A 16,506-nucleotide genomic window follows, 5' to 3' on the forward strand; every position below is an offset into this window, starting at 1 on the left:
ACTGTAACCTCCACTTCCTGGGTTTAAGCGATTCTCCTGCCTCAGCTTCTCAAGTAGCTGGGATTACAGGCACATGCCAGCACGCCCAGCTAATTTTTTGTATTTTTAGTGGAGACAGGGTTTCACCATGTTGTCCAGGCTGGTCACAAACTCCTGACCTCAAGTGATCCACCTACCTCGGCCTCCCAAATTGCTGGGATTACAGGCGTGAGCCACTCCACCCGGCCTATATAGCTTTTAAAATCAGGCCGGTGTACACAGGACACGCACAGAAATGACCCCATCCAAAATGTCTTTTCTGCTAAACCTACCTCTAAACCAACAGCCGCCACCACACGCAATTAGAATATTGAACTCCCCATACTTTCAGGCACCTGCTGAAATAGACTTCTTCCAACACCAAGCTCTAAAAACTGAACTAGAAGCTTCAGGAAGGTTTGCTGTGAATTTCTAACTCTTTATGACCAACAGTTTGCATACAGATTTGAAGCCAAAATAAACCCACACTTGCAGATGTTCAAACACACACTGGCAAATCTTTCCCCCGATGGAAAGAAACACATGCAGACCCAGCACTGGCACCCTTCAGTCAGATGGTAATTTAAGCTGGTTAAGTCCAAGCCGCAAGAGAACACTAATTGTGATACTGCAAGTCTCAAAGCAAGCTGTGCCTGAGGGCGGAAGGAGACCCCTGCGTGTAAGAAGGGAATTCAGCCTCCAAGTGCCAAGTCAAATGCAGGGCTGTTTCTTTTTCTCCCTTTCTCTGGGCGACAAAAAGGAAAGGAAAGAGGAACTGCCCGCTGCAGTCTTGGTGATTTCTTGTTAAGTACATATATAAATACAGCGTGTTGAAAGCATATTCTTAATAAAATTATTAATAACTCAGGATGGGAGGAGACATCTGATGTGGGATCACAGGGGTGTGATTCTTAGCGTGTTCCTTATTTTTATGACTAGAGGCTGGTGTGCAGAGCAGCACCGTGACCAGCTCTGGCTGTACGATGAGGGCTTGGCCATTTCCCTGAGTGTTTTCAGGTACCTGCTGCCTGAGCTACCTGAATGGCCAAGTACCTGAGCTCAGCACGCTCGGAGATGTTGCACATCCTGGAGGCTAAGGTGTTCTTTGAAGTAAAATTAAATAAATAAAATTAAAACAATAAAATACACATTGCCCACACACGCACACCCTAGTCAGCAGAATTTATGGCTGTCTTGTGTCCAAATAACATAAGGCAGCTCCAGAAGTTGGAAACAGAATTCTCTGCTGAGACTGAAACTAGAAAGAGCTGGCACCCAATAAACAAAAAAAGCCACTAGCAGGAACCCAGGGAAAAGCATAAACAGCGCTGAGAAGATCTGGAAACACTTAAGGAAAGTGATCTGAGAAAAGAATCACCTTGGGCAGACCAGGCGCCATGGCTCACACCTGCAATCCCAGCATTCTGGGAGGCTGAGGCAGGCAGATCATTTGCGGTTAGGCGTTTGAGACCAGCCTGGCCAACATGGTGAAACCCTGTCTCTACTAAAAATATAAAACTTAGCCAGGCGTGGTGGCACACGCCTGTAGTTCCAGTTACTTGGGAAGCTGAGGCAGGACAGTCACTTGAACCCGGGAGGCAGACGTTGCAGTGAGTCGAGACTGCGCCACTGCACTCTGGCCTGGGCGACAGAGTGAGACTCTGTCACACACACAGAATAATCATCATCACCATGGGCAGAGAGAGCAGGTGGCAGCCAGGGTCTGCCTGGGACCCAGAGCGGCAGCCTCAGGAGCAGCAGCCCTGCTCTCAGACCACGTGTGCTCACCTGCTGCCCCCACAGCGCCCCAGCCCGGGGACACGGCAGGCACGGACAGAGCCTTGGCTGCCAGCTTCAGGTCCTGACCACTTGTGCTCACCGCACAATGCTCCAGGACTAAGGTAATCTCCCCAGATCTTGCTAACGACAGAAACAGAGCCAGCCTGACCAGGGGATAACATTGGTCTTTGGAGAACCAATATTTTATCCTTCACAGTAAAACAGGAAATTGGAAATTTGAATCCAACCTTCATTTTCATGAGTCTGGTCCCTGGGAATGTGTCCTGGATGATGTACAAACATGAGTACCTCACTTGCAGAGCCAGGTTACACCCAAGCACAGCCCCACTTGAAGGCCCCAGATCTGGGACCTGGTCGGCCCCTTCTGTAGCGTCTTCCTTAAACCTTTTTGCAGAGGCACGCACCCCACACAGTCCAGGAAGATGCTGGGACAAAAGGGCCACTGCAGTTAGCAAGATCCCAGGGAGCGGGCAGGGCACTGGGCCCCCAATCCCCAACATGCAGTCAGTCACCAAGAAGAGCTGAATGTCCTTCCCCACCCTCCATCAAGCCCATGGGCCTGCTGGGCCCCTCTTCATCTCCACCACCACAACCTGTGGCAGGCTGCTGTGTTTTCTCAATGGGGTAGTCCTAGCAGCAGCCTCCTGACTGGCCCCAACGTGCAGCCCCAGCCCACGTGGGCACCCGAGTTAGCCTTTGGCTTGCACACCCGCTGTATGTCCCGCTGGCTCAGCACCCTTCAGCAAGTCCCCCACTCCCCCACCGTCTGCAGCACTTACAAGGCTACAGGCTCAGGAGTCAGACCTCTGGGAACATGGTAAGGTGCTGCCCCTCTGAGCCTGCCTAGCTCCAAGGGCTGGCCTAAGAAGCAAACCTGACTGGTCAGGCGTTGGCTGCACTCACAGCCTTGCTGGCACGATTCCACTACTGCCCAGTCCTGGGAAGGCTGCTCTAGTTCTGCAGAGTGGCTGCCGTTCCTGACGCCAAGGTCTTTCATGCCCACGTGCTGGGCTGGGCCTCCACCCGAACTCTCCTTCCTTCCCACCATGCCCAGCTCATTCCATGGCTTATACTGCAGGTCTTAAAGTAGGTACTGAGACGGAGTCTGGCTCTGCCGCCCGGGCTGGAGTGCAGTGGCCGGATCTCAGCTCACTGCAAGCTCCGCCTCCCGGGTTCCCGCCATTCTTCTGCCTCAGCCTCCCGAGTAGCTGGGACTACAGGCGCCAGCCACCTCGCCCGGCTAGTTTTTTGTACTTTTTAGTAGAAATGGGGTTTCACCATGTTAGCCAGGATGGTCTCGGCCTCCCAAAGTGCTGGGATTACAGGCTTGAGCCACCACGCCCGGCCGGTATTGCGTTTTCTAAGACACTTCCCTTAAATGCGCCCACCTCCTCCAAATGGAATGTGTCTTTTCACCCCTTTCCCCATACGTGGCACCAGTGCAGCTGTAATAGTCCTCACCATGCTGTCCTGGAAGCCAGCGGTCCCCAAGCTTTTTGGTACCACGGACCGGTTTCGTGGAGGACAATTGTTCCACGGACCGGAGTGGGGCAGGGATGATTTCGAGAAACTGTTCCACCTCAGATCACTGGGGTATAATTAAATTATCATCAAGAGCGTGCAACCTAGATCCCTCGTGTGCGCAGTTCACGATAGGGTCTGTGCTCCTATGAGCCTCTGATGCCACTGCGGATCTGACAGGAGGCGGGACTCAGGAGCGTGGACTCGCTCACCCACGGCTCACCTCCTGCCGTGGCTCAGTTTGTAACAGGCCATGCACCAGTACCAGTCTGTGCCCCAGGGGCTGGGGACCCCTGCTGTGACAGCTTTCCTAACCGCCAACCCCACCAGCCACAGTCTTTCTGAGAATCAGGGGTGTGTCTGAGTCCTGGCTGGATCCCAGAGTGCCTGTGACGATGAACGTAAGTTTGTCAAGTGAATGAACAAATGAATGAACGAACCAATGAATGAATGGAGAGGCAGCTGACCCAGTGAAGTCTCCTCTGCTTATAGGTTGTAGTTCTGAGTTTCAGGCTAGAAAAGACCCGTGTTCAAAGAAATCCAAGAAAAACCAGCATAACGGAAAGTGCCACGGACCTCAACCCACCTCACTGTGCATGCCCAGGTCTTCAAGGAGGCTCAGAGGTGGCCAATTCCCATCTCCAGGGTGACCCACACGGCCTGGCCGGGTTGTGAACAGACCGGAATCTCTGGCTCGTCACATCGAAGACGGTCAATACCATCTCAGCATGGCCGAGTTTCCAGATCGAGGTCCGGAACTGACTGCCCCGCTCGATGGCCCAAAACAAACCCTCGGAGACTGGAGGGGGCAGGCAAGGAGACGTTCCTGGTTTCAACACTTGTGCCAACAACTTGGCACGTGGGGCCTGGCCCTGCCTCAGTGGAACCCTCCGGAGCCCGTGAGGGACTCTGCTGAGCTCCTCCCAGCTGCTTGCTCCAGCCACAGCCGCCCTTGTACCCACATTCCTTCCCTCCCCGCCCACCGATTTGGGACCAAAAGATCCAGCAGGTTCCAGTCCCAGCAATGTGGACATCTTCAGGCGCATTCCGAGGGGCATCTCACGGCCCCTCTGAGCCTCAAGTGAGTGAAGTACCTTCTCTGTTGGTTTATAAAGCTTAGGGGCAACAGTTCGCGACCTGCAGAGCAGCTCGCCGTTATGAGATGGCGGGTGCTGGTGTCAGATAAATCCCGCGGTACGACACGGCAGTGGGAAGTGACATTGGCTGAGAGCTGGGTGACCCTGCAGACGGACGCCGTTGCATGAAAACCTGTTTTCCTGCTGTGGCCACTGCCTCACACTCTGGAAGACACACACAGGTCTTCCCGGGACTGTGCTGGGGCCTGGCTGCTGCCTCCAGAGTGGGCCCCACAGGAGACACATCCAGGGTTCGCTGGTCTGGCCCATGAAAACACTGAGGCACCGAGGACAGAGCTGCCTGTGCCATTCCAGGCGCGCACGCTGCTTCAGGATAAGCATCGTCACACCCGAGCTGTTTCTGTCGCCTGAAACTGATCAGAGGGTCCCCTCACGCTCCTCGGGACTGCTCAGAGGCTACAAGCTCAGGAGTCAGACCTCTGGGAACTTGGCAAGGTGCCTTACCTCGCTTTGCCTCTCCTGTGGCCCCCAGCCATCCCCCGAGCCACTGCCAGGAGCTTCCAGGCATCAGAATCTACATAAAGTCTGCCACCTACAGTCAATCAGCTCGTGAGTTCACTTGCCTTTGGATCAAGCCAAACTTACCCTTGAAGAGTTAAATTTCCCTTTTCCCCCACCAAATCAGAGAAGGAAAATGACCAAACTTCTCTTCAAGTCAGGTGATGTTCCTTCAGATTAAGAGCTGAATACGGAAGCAGAGTAACTGTATTCAATGCTGTGCAGCAGACGTACACGGCAGGGCTGGCTGCACACACAAGTCATTCCAGGCGCCAAATACGCAGTTCCCACTCCGTGCAGGCAAAACCTAACTCTCATGTCCAAATTTCTTTCACCTCACACGGATGGCCTTTTTTTCTTTCTTGGAGACATGAAACCACCTTTTGTAGCATCTGCTTTAGCGCCTTCTGGAGGAAAACAATAGCCTCTAAAATAAAACCAGGAGCAGGCTTCAATCGCACAGGCAGAAGGGTGCGTGGTGGCTGCCCCTTGGCTCGGGAAGAAAGCACATGACCTTAAACTTGGCTAAGTTGCCCTTTATTAATAAAAACAGAGAGCTTTCGGTTAATCCCCCCATGGAGAACACAAACCAGAGATAAAAGCCACACTGAGGGCTATTTCCCAAGCTGGGGAATTTGAGAACACACGGCAGAGTTCATGCCACACCAGCACACTGGGCTTGTCCTTGGGGGGCTTTCACAGGAAGGCATCGAGAGCGCAGCCATCCACACAGCAGCGAGCAAGGCTCCCGGGTCCTGACAGGCATCCAAGCCAGGTACAGAAACCTCCACGGCAGTGGGGATAAGGGAAAAATATTTTCTCTTGCTAAAGAATATCCTTAGTTCTCAGCATAAACATGACTACGTATATATTCAGCTTCAAATGAAAAACAAGTTTACAAATCACTACTGGATACTTAAAAATATAAACTCTACGTTGCTTTTCTTTTTGGCAGCACCAGCCTAAACTCTGTGGGTTTGCAACATTTCAGACACTTCAGGGACATTACAGTCTTCTGAGAAAGGCCCAGTACTTCAGAATTCCTGGAGCGGCTGTGAAGAAAGAACATTACTGGCAACAAATATTAAAACAACACTTCAGGAACTCCAAGGACACACTGAGAGGCTTGTAAGATGCACATACTTAAGCGTTCAAGCTAATATCCTAAATCATTTTTCTGTTAACATATTTATATTTATTTTTGGCTTAGGAAAAACATGTACTTTATTGGCAAATTGTTTTAGCTGTAGATGGACGGATGGTTCTACAGCCACAAGCCCCTTTCTGGGTGTACACCCAGGGCCTGCGCACGTGCGCGGAATCAGGCAACGTGTTTTCCCCGGTCCCCAGAAAGCTCACCGCTGACACACCCTCCACGTGTGCGGGAAAACCGCTCTCCTCATTCAAGGGCTCTTTTTGGGGTGGAATTCAGAGAAACGGGGTTGCAACATCTTTTTAGGGAGAGGTCGAGTATGTTTTTTCATCTGAGTGACCGCCTGCTGACGGAATCTGAGTCGGTGTAAAGGACTAGACCACCAAATCGGGTACAGCGTCCCAGGATGCCTGCAGCTCCCAGGTACAAACTGTGGATGCTCTCGTGGCCTGAATGTGGAATTTTACCCACCAGAAAGCATTGCTGGAGCCCAAACCGGCAACTTTAAATAGCGCAACGATATTGGCACCTTCCCCTGTGGTTTCAAACGCAATCATGACCAAACATTTTCAACTGCGAGGCAAAGGTGACTTGCACACCAAAAACACCTTCCCAAAAACACTCAATGAGGTAGCTCAGGTCAATTATCAAACCCAAGTGAACACCAAGAAGCTTAATAAATGCTCAGGCATTTTAAAATGCAAACGGCTACGGTGCCTAATAAATGCTCTTTCTTCCCGTTCTTGCAGGCGCAAACCCTGAGGAGGAACCCTGCAACGTGAGCACGGCAAGAGTGAGTGACGCTGGCAAGCAGCAGAGAGGAGGGGCGCCCTGGTGCAGCCACCTTAGGCTAGTGCACCTGCCCACCACAGAGCTCAAGTGCAATCGGCTCCAGAGAACAAACACCAAGGAGAACTCAGGGCTCGATGGGCTGGAAAGTGGCCCTGACTCGAGGCGCTAGGGAACGCTCAGCCTGGTGCATTCACATTGAGACTGAGGCAATCTAAGACACCCCTCAACGGCTGAGTTGGTATAAAGGACTGGCCCACTGGACCAGCTCAGGGCAGTCTCACACTTTCCAGGGCCCCAGGGCCACCCTCCGTCTAAGGCAGTCTGGCCCCTGCTCCCCACCACACCACCCTGCGTGGGTCCGGGGAGAGGCCACGCTGTCAGCCACTCGTCCCGAGTTCTCACGGTCTGCCCACAAGCACAGACTGCTGTTTGCTGCATAGCTTGTCAGAGGTCGAGCTCCAATGCCTTCCATGTGGAGTCCTGAACAAAAGGAAAGGTGGCCACACCAACCCAGGCAGCAATATGCATCCTGTGACTTCCAGCAGTGAGAAGGTTCACACACACATTCATGGCACACACACACTTTCACAACGTACACACAGGTACACACTTAGGGTGCACATACCCTCACACAGGCACACGCATGCATCCATTCACTTACAGTCACCCACACACACGCGCACTCACACACACCCACGTGCACAGCCACTGGGCGACATCCTGGGGGCAGCAAGCTCAGGTGCACCAGGGTGGGGGTGGGCGGAGTGAAGGGGCCTCGAGCAGGGCTGGGCAGTGTGGCTTGGGAAGGAGCCCTGAGTGCCCACTGCACCCTGGCGATCTCCCTCTCCTGTCCTCAGCGGCCACCACCACCGCACGGCTGCCCAGCCAGCACACGGAAGACAAGCAGGCCGCAAGTCCCACCGCACCGCCGCCCAGCCGGGTACACTCTGAAGACAAGCAGTGGGAAGGGAGGCAGCAGGTCCCTTGCGTTAGGTTTCCGTCGTGTAATGATCGTAGGCCAGAGGAGCCAGTGCCGGAAAACTGCTCCACCGCCTGGCGCCGGGCTGGGGCTCCATGCGCCCTTGCTCCTTATATTTACCCAGAATGTTTTTGGCTTCTTCTGCATCCTGCAAAGGGCTCTCTCCATACTCTTCCTTCAGCCACTGCCGATACTGGAGAGGATGGAAACAAACCCCAAACGTCACACACGGGTGCACACACAACCAGGGAAACAGACAGCTGTGCGAAGTCGAAGCTCTGTGGTTGGCTAGCCAGGGTCAAGCAAGAGAAGTAACTGTTCCTTCAAGGTGCTGGCCTAGGACATGAAAATAGGCCAGACCAAGGAAATGGTACGTCACCCAGAGGGAGAGAAACAAGCTAGTAGGGGGCACCAGGCACAAGGAAAACGACAAAAGGTAGGTGCCTGTGGCTTCAGCAGGTGCACAAGGGATCTGTGATGACTTCTGAGGGGGCACAGCTGGGCGCGCCGGGAGCCGATGTCCTCTGTGGGCCTTTCAACTCCAAACACCATGATGCTGGCTGTGTACAGAGAGACTGTGGGCACTGCCCAGGGGCACCTGCCTGGATCTCTGATGCCCCCTAGGAATTGCTTACCTGATGGACCTCATGCTTCTCAAACTCCTGGAGCTGTCTCTGGAAGCCCACGTTGGGGTTGGCACAGGATCTCCCAGCACGCACGGTGTGCAGGGCATCCTCCCAGCCAAAGTCGGTGACGGTCATGATGTACGCGATCACCAGCGTCACGCTCCTGGAGACCCCGGCCAGGCTGCGGGGCCAAGAGAAGCACACGTGTGAGGGCAGTTTCAGATCCCCGGGTCCATCACCCAGTCCACGTGGAGCGGGGGATTCTAAGGACCTTGTTTAGAAAGTCTCCCTGCCTTGGATTATATGTGGAAGCAAGCTCACCACCGGGAAGCCACTCAGCACTCAACGTCCCAGCTTCCTCTACTTCCTGGCACCAGAGTCGCACGCTTTCTTCCGCTGCCTGAGCTTTGCTGATTGGCTTTCTATGGGCTGTGGCTCCAGATGCCCCCTTGCTCCGAAGCCCCTCCTCAGGTCTCCCCATTTCCCCAGACAGATGCCACAACTGAGGTATTCCAAGGGAACTTGAGGCTTCCAGGATCTACACGACAAACCCATTTATAACCTACATTTGTTTAGGATGCTTCATGCTCCTTAGAAGTCTAGTTTTCTTAGCCACATGAGGGCTAGATCTGTAGTTTTTAAAGCCCATGACATACAGAAGCCCTTACCCAATCTTACTTTTGTGCTCTTTTTGACATAAATATGCAGGGTACAGAGCAGGCACACTGTGTCTGCCGGGTGCGAGCAAGGCAACCTGCAGGCGGTAACGGTTAGGGTCAGTTACCTGGAGCAGGCTGAGTGAGACCCATTTTACATGTACATGCAAATGAAGGTGGTCACAGAAAGGCTGCGCTTCATCAGACTTGGAGAGTTCTAGCAACAGGTTACGATGGGGAAGTTTAGCAAATGTCTCACTTTTAGAAAAACCTATCTTTAGATGTACATAACTGTATGAAATATTAATTCCTAGAATATCAGGCCTACACATATTCAAATACAAATAATAATTTGAAAACCCCACTCTCAAGTAGTGGCTCTTCAGTAGGGTTTTATAGTAGAACTGCTGGGAGAGACTGTAGAAGACAGATCCTCTTGGGCTGCAACCCTGGAGACTCACATTCACTCGGAGCCAGAACCCAGCAGTGGGAGCTCCAGAATTCCGCTTTCACTGGCTCCCCGAACCCCCAAGGTATGTTAAAGCCAAACAGAAATGAACGTTAAAACCCTACCCTTTGTATTTATTACACTTTCTACTCTTTAAAAAAGTGAGATGAAAGATCATGTGATTTCAAGAACTGTATGAAACTGCAGACACCGTTCTGAAAACAACTGAACTATCAGCATCCTCCCCTGTCATGGGTTATTGGCCCTCAGAACACACGACAGCTTTCACAGGTGGCTTCTCTGGATGTCATGCGCTGGGTCCCTGCATCCCCTCTGTCCTGGCAGGGCTGCCACCAAACTCAGCAGCAATATTCCCCAGGAGTTATCACTTCACAGACCTAACGAGCTTACAGTGCAAGAGTAACTGTTGCGGGGAAGGTCAAAAGATTGTTAGGCTTTCAGTTAATTAATAACACACTTCATTCAAGAAAGAGAGGGGACACGTCCGGCCTAGCACTTAGAAAACAGAGCCTTGGCTCCAGAATTTTGGCTACTGATTCCGTGAACAAATTAGCCATGTTATTAGCATGATTATGAGTGGTAATAAAAATGCCATCCCACTTTCACTAAGAACTCTCTCTGTGCCAGGCGCACGGCCAAGAGCTTCAGATGCATCATCCTCGGGTTAAATGTGATACAGCAGCTTTCTTTTCACTGTGTGTATGTGTGTGTGTATCTACACAAAACACAGCAGAATGCAAACAGACACAAAACAGCAGAATGCAAACAGACAGCTGTCACTAAACTGGGTCATTTTGGCGATACTGAAAATCCACGTTTGCAATCAAGTCTCCTAAAGAATAAAACAACAGTGTCTCCAAAAAGCCACTGAGGTTTCAAGGATGAGCCTAGAGAATCTGTGTCATGTGTAAGAGGCTGTTCTGATGAAATGCTGGAGGCAAGCCAGCAAAGAGAAGTTTCTGTTGTCCAGTAACCTTCACGGTCCCTACAGAAATCCTAAGAGTGGAAATGGAAAAAAAAATAAAAGCAAAATGAGTTAGGATTCTCCTTCAACACAAGGCAACGGTGACTAACACACAGCACTGGACACACGGAGCACGCATTTGAGACTGAGAGTTTACAGCAAACTGTTGGGAGGTGAAACCATTATTCACACACAGAAAAACACTTGACAGGAAGCCGAGCCGACCAGAACACGCTAAAGCGAGAGACGCACGCACCAGTGTACAAGGCAGCTCTCACCGCGCAGCCGGCACTCGTGAATGAATTTAATACTTTCCTTGAAATGTCTTGTCCTGGGAAAAGAAAAAAGAGAAACAACATTGTCTACTTTACTCAACATATGATGAAAAGAAATTTCTACCTGAGGCTTCTTTCTTAAAATGTTAATTGATTTTTATGTATAATTGACACAAAATTCTACATATTTATGGGCTACAGTGTGACGCTTCAATGCGTGTATACATTGTATAAATGATCAAATCAGGATAATTACCTGATAAATGTTTAATCACTTTAAACATTTATCACTTTGTAGTGATAACATTCAAAAGCTTCTCTTGTAGCTCTCGAAACATATACTGCATTATTATTTGCTATAATCAAATAATCCACCATGTAATGGAAACCAGAACACGGCTGGGTGCGGTGGCTCATGCCTGTAATCCCAGCAACTTGGGAGGCTGAGGCAGGTGCGTAACTTGAGGTCAGGAGTTCGAGACCTGCCTGGCCATCGTGGTGAAACCCCATCTCTACTAAACATACAAAAATTAGCTGGGTGTGGTGGCGCACCTGTAATCCCAGCTACCAGGGAGGCTGAGGCAGGAGAATTTCCTGAACCAGGAAGCACAGATTACAGTGAGCTGAGATCACGTGACTGCACTCCAGCCTGGGCAACAGAGCCAAAAAAAAAAAAAAAAGAAACCAGAATTTGTTCTTCCTGTAGTTTGCCAAAAGCTCTCCCAGTCCCATACCATCAAAACCCGGTCACACTGTCTGCGGCTGGAGTGTCTCAGCCTCAGAAGCCATCATTTACAATGCTGAGGTCTCGGGAAGGCTGTGGGTTGCCTGGAATTTCTCTGTAAGAAATCCCTGAAACTCACAGTGACCACGGACTGAGGTTGGGAGGGGTCTGGACAGCCCCCCATGTTCAATCTGAGCCCCTCAAAGCCCCAGCAGCACACAGGGACCCTCACGCCGGCTGTGGGTGGTGCAGGCCACCGTGACACAGGCGAGGAAGGTGTCCATGTCGTGTGGGCTTTCCAAGTCCTAAAAGCTAACTCACTCCTGGCAATCTGGAAAATCTAAAAGCATTCTCTCAGACTGGTCTCCCTGGACTTTGGCAGTCCTGTCTGCAGCTCCGTGGGGAGCTGTGGGGAGATGGAAATTCTGGCTCTGATCCCTCTTTGCCATTTACTGGACCATGTGGCCCTGGACAAGCCACTTATCTTCTCAGTTATAAAGCGGGGCTGGCATCTCACAGGGCGGATGAGGAAATACGTGCCAATATGCTCTGCAAACTGAGGTCCTAAATGGACTGAATGCAGGGGCACACCTATCATCCCAGCACTCGGAGAGGTTGAGGTGGGCAGATCACTTGAGCTCAGGAATTCGAGACCAGCCTGGGCAAAATGTCGAAACTCATCTCTACAGAAAATACCAAAAAAAAAAAAAAAAATTAGCTGGGTGTGGTGGTGCACACCTGCAGACCCGGCTACTCGGGAGGCTGAGGTGGGAGGATCTCTTGAGCCCAGGAGGTTGAGGCTGCAGTGAGCCGAGATCATGCCACTGCACTCCAGCCCGAGCAACAGAGCGAGGCCCTGTCTCAATAAATAAATAATACATAAATAAATAACAGAAATAAGCTCTAAATGACGACGCAGACTTAATCCTTTCTTCCTAACTCTTAGCTCTTCAGACTGCCCTTTTCTCTTGTCACTCAATCAGCCCCCAACTGTCACTCATTCAGCAAGTAGTTCAGGGAGTGCCTACTTGCACGGCCTTGTGCCGAGCCTGAGGCACAAAGCCAGGCAGGACTCAAGCCCCACTCTGGTGCGCTCCCAACCGGCATGCGTGTCCTGCGCCACTCAGACCTCATTCGGGACTGGTTTGTGGGTCAAGTGCAGATACCTCAGGGGACGGGGAGCACATGTACCTCTCCAATGTCTTCTACCTTTGAATGGCTTATGAAGCAGCAAAAGGTGCCCATGGACTAAACTGACTTCTCTTTAAACACTGATTGAATACTGACAATTTGCCAGGGACGATAAACTGTAAGACATTCAGAACGCCAGGGCACATGAATGTAATAAGAATGAGAAATTCAGGCATGGCCTAACAAACTCGCCCAGGACCGACTGCAGAAGAAACTCAGCGGCCTCACGGTAGGTGCTCAGCGAGATGAGGACAGCCAGGGAGCAGAAGCAATTGTCCATGTGCATGCATGCACGTGCAAACATGCACACACATGTTCTGCAACAACTCCAAGTGTCAGCAAAGTGCAAATCCCCCGGACCAAATCAAGGACTCCGGACTCTGACCTGACGTCTCTAACTAGCATATCTGCTTCTGTTAGCTGTTCCAGGAAGAACTGCTCCCAGATGTAAACTCATAAGGTGGCTTGGTACACAGCAGGCAAGAAAGGATTGTTGCTTTCTTGCTGTAATCCCGAAATCTAAGGTATCAGTGCTGAAGAAGACTTCGGAGCAGACACCCACTACAGCCAGGCCGTGAAGCCAAGTGTACAGCAGAGTGGGGGGCACCAAGGGCGACTTCTTGGGCAGGAGCCTGGCCCTCAGCAAAGAGCCAGGCAGCCAGGTGGGGGCTCCCCACCCCGTCAGCAGGACGAGCCATGTGGCGTTGGCAGGGAAGTCTGTGGTCTGCAGGTACTGGAACGGGAGCAAGACATGTCCGCTGCACTGATTTTGTTTGGGAAGGACATCCTCTTTCCGCAGCTCTGTCCACGCTGAAGTAATGGAAAGGCCGTGGGCAGGGACTTCTGGAAAACCTTTCCCTTCCTGAAGAGAGGAAAGGGATCTCTCTCTGCCCCTGACTTCCCGCCATGGAGCCGGGAGCGAGTGCCATGCTCAGACCTGCACTGCCTGCTGCCAAGTGTCTCTCTCCCTTAGAGTGCCGTGTGTTGGTCAGACACAGTATTCCGCTACTCATGGCCAAATTCCTGCTACCTGATATTATGCAACTAACTCAACAATGATTTTTTTTTTTTTTTTTTTTTTTGAGACGGAGTCTCGCTCTGTCGCCCAGGCTGGAGTGCAGTGGCCGGATCTCAGCTCACTGCAAGCTCCGCCTCCCGGGTTTACACCATTCTCCCGCCTCAGCCTCCCGAGTAGCTGGGACCACAGGCGCCGCCACCTCGCCCGGCTAGTTTTTTGTATTTTTTTAGTAGAGACGGGGTTTCACCCTGTTCGCCAGGATGGTCTCGATCTCCTGACCTCGTGATCCGCCCGTCTCGGCCTCCCAAAGTGCTGGGATTACGGCTTGAGCCACCGCGCCCGGCCTCAACAATGATTAAAACCTTGAGCCAACTCATCTGGCCCAGAAGTGGCTCCAGACTGCTGGTCTGCAACTTGCCTGGTGGTTGACACCAGGTGCCTGCCCTCCTTGCAGGCCACTGCACACAGTAGACAGGCCAGTGCACAGGCTGGGGCAGCTGACTGGCCGGCTGCAGGGGTGCAGCTGGACGGCACCCTCCTTGGTCCCCCAGGCTGTTCACACGGCTGTGGCCCCCCAGGGTGCCAAGACGCTGCCCCTGCTGCAGGGCCCGCTCTGGTCTGTTCTGGGTGGGTCTCCTTCTGCTCAGAAATAGCCGTGTCTGCAGGCACAGCAGCCAAAAAAGCAAAAGCAAATCTAGAAATGAATGACGACCGCCCGAGTAAATGAAAACCACAGGGCACCTCAGAACACATTGCAAAGACCACACAACAACACGAAAGCCAGCAGTGCCCCTGAGTGGGGACAGGGCCGGGTCACATTCAGTTCTATGAACCTCACCAAGGTCTTGTAAAGACGACAACTGAATCCCTTCACTGAAACCTTGGAGTGGGAACCACTTCTTATATCTGGCTTTGACATCTGCACGTCCCCAACCACAAACACTGTGAAACCGGGCTTCTTACATATTGTGGGGTTGAACCTGGGTCCAAGAGTCAGCCCTGCCACATCTCAAAATAAAAGAGGGGTGTGTGCTCGGCCTGGCACTATCCAAACCCATCCGTGCCCAGGCAGCCGAGTGGACACGGGAAGGAGCTGAGGAGGTTATGGAGAGGTGACCCCACTCGGCACCAACCCCCGGGAGCTCGTTCCGTCTGTAGTAAGAGTTAGTCCAGCAGCGCCCACAGGACACAGCTCCTACCCACCACCGTGTTAGGGGCCTGGGCTGCAGAGCCCCTGTGCAGGCATCACGACAGGGCTACTCACGGCGCCACGCCAGGAGCCGGAAGGATGCCAACAAGGCGGCTGCTCGGAGCCCCACCGCGGAACCTGACTCATGGACACAATTCGGCACAAGGCCAAGCCAGAGACAGATTCCTAGAAATGCCTTTTCCAAGAAAAGCCCAGAGGCAGGTGAGCACTCTGCCACTTCGGTGCAGGACTGTGTGTGGGGTGTTATTTCCAGGGAAGCTGATGACAGAAGCCCCAGCTCTGGTCATTAAACTCCCTCCTCCACAGTGGGAAATACCCACAGTCCTGGTCCTTCTATTGCTCAATTGCAGTTAGAAGCAGAAGCTTCTGTCTGAAGCACTATCCCACCGCAGGCTGTTTCGATGAACGCAAGTTCCCTGTTCCTGCTCTCCGATTCATCGGCAGTTCACCTTGACGTCCACGCACAGCCGTGTGGAACCACACAGAGCCAGGGAAGGCACGAGGAAGCATGGACTGGACCATGCTTGGTTAGAAACGCACCAAACAGCGCCTGGGGCTATCATGCCCGCTCCTGCCCTCGGTCCTTGGAGCACACCCAGCGCAGCAGGGGCACCTTCAGGGAGAGGGAACTTGCAAACAGCCCAGCCACCTGCAGCTGTCTCCCTCCTCCTCACAGACCAGCACCCTCTGCCTGGTTCCTTTCCTTTCTGCATCAAAGGCCAAGAGCCAGTGCCCAGACGGCTCTACTGAAGAGGGTGGGTGAGCCTGTAGGTCACACTACACAGTGTTCACTTTTGAGGCTGGACAACTACTTCTCACTCCAGAACTGCAAGATCTGGAGGCCTCAGTTCCCACTGCAGGATCTAAGGTGGTCCTGCCCCGCTCAAAAGGACCTTGCCTGCTGGAGTGGCAGCCCAAAGATCGGGCTGAGCACCGTGAATGGCAGCCGGTCCTACCCCAAAAGCCCACGGTACCAGGCCCGGCTGTAACGGCAGCCAAGTCCACAGGAACCCGAGGGCTCCTCCTTCCTTCAAACGATGCACAAGTGTGTGTGCCATGAAAGCAAAGGAGAAATCCAAAACAGGCAAGCACCCTTATATATAAAAAAATACGTATTTTTATACGTTACGTATGTAAATATGTATGTTTTTGCTTAGAAAAAAATGTTTTTGTTTGTTTGTTTTCTAATAGCCAAAGAGTAGAGTATTCTATCTGGGTCCAGGCTCTGGAAGGGGGTTTCATATCAGAGAGCTGCTTCCTCCTGGGGCAGAATCTGTCCGCAGCCCCCACCCACAGGCCCTGCCCCAGCAGCTCTCCAGCGGACAGGCTGACGGTGAAGCCCCCACTCCACCCAGAGGTAAAGTGGGAAGGACGTCCTCACCAGATAGGAACGGAGGAGCCGCCCCGTGAGGGCCCAGCACAGACGGGCACGGAGGAGCCGCCCCGGGAGGGCCC

General features: G+C 52.4%; 1 protein-coding gene across 5 annotated transcripts in view; it reads right to left on the minus strand.

Annotated features, from left to right (window-relative positions):
- Window positions 1–5,509: 5,509 nt before the first annotated feature.
- The window catches only part of DUSP22 (dual specificity phosphatase 22), a 57,070-nt gene continuing 46,073 nt past the window's right edge, over window positions 5,510–16,506 (minus strand). For 3 of the 5 annotated variants that reach the window (XM_023221045.1, XM_023221048.1, XM_023221044.2), the window contains 3 exons: window positions 10,890–10,964; window positions 8,554–8,725; window positions 5,510–8,111 (listed from right to left, as the gene is read on the minus strand). In XM_023221045.1, the coding sequence (XP_023076813.1) occupies window positions 7,929–8,111; window positions 8,554–8,725; window positions 10,890–10,964 (430 nt within the window). In that variant the 3' untranslated portion in view covers window positions 5,510–7,928. The remainder of the gene's footprint in view (window positions 8,112–8,553; window positions 8,726–10,889; window positions 10,965–16,506) is intronic. The other 2 variants (XM_023221047.1, XM_023221046.2) reach the window with 1 other exon arrangement.

The sequence above is a fragment of the Piliocolobus tephrosceles genome, chromosome 5, assembly GCF_002776525.5.
Source record: "Piliocolobus tephrosceles isolate RC106 chromosome 5, ASM277652v3, whole genome shotgun sequence".
NCBI lineage: Eukaryota > Metazoa > Chordata > Mammalia > Primates > Cercopithecidae > Piliocolobus > Piliocolobus tephrosceles.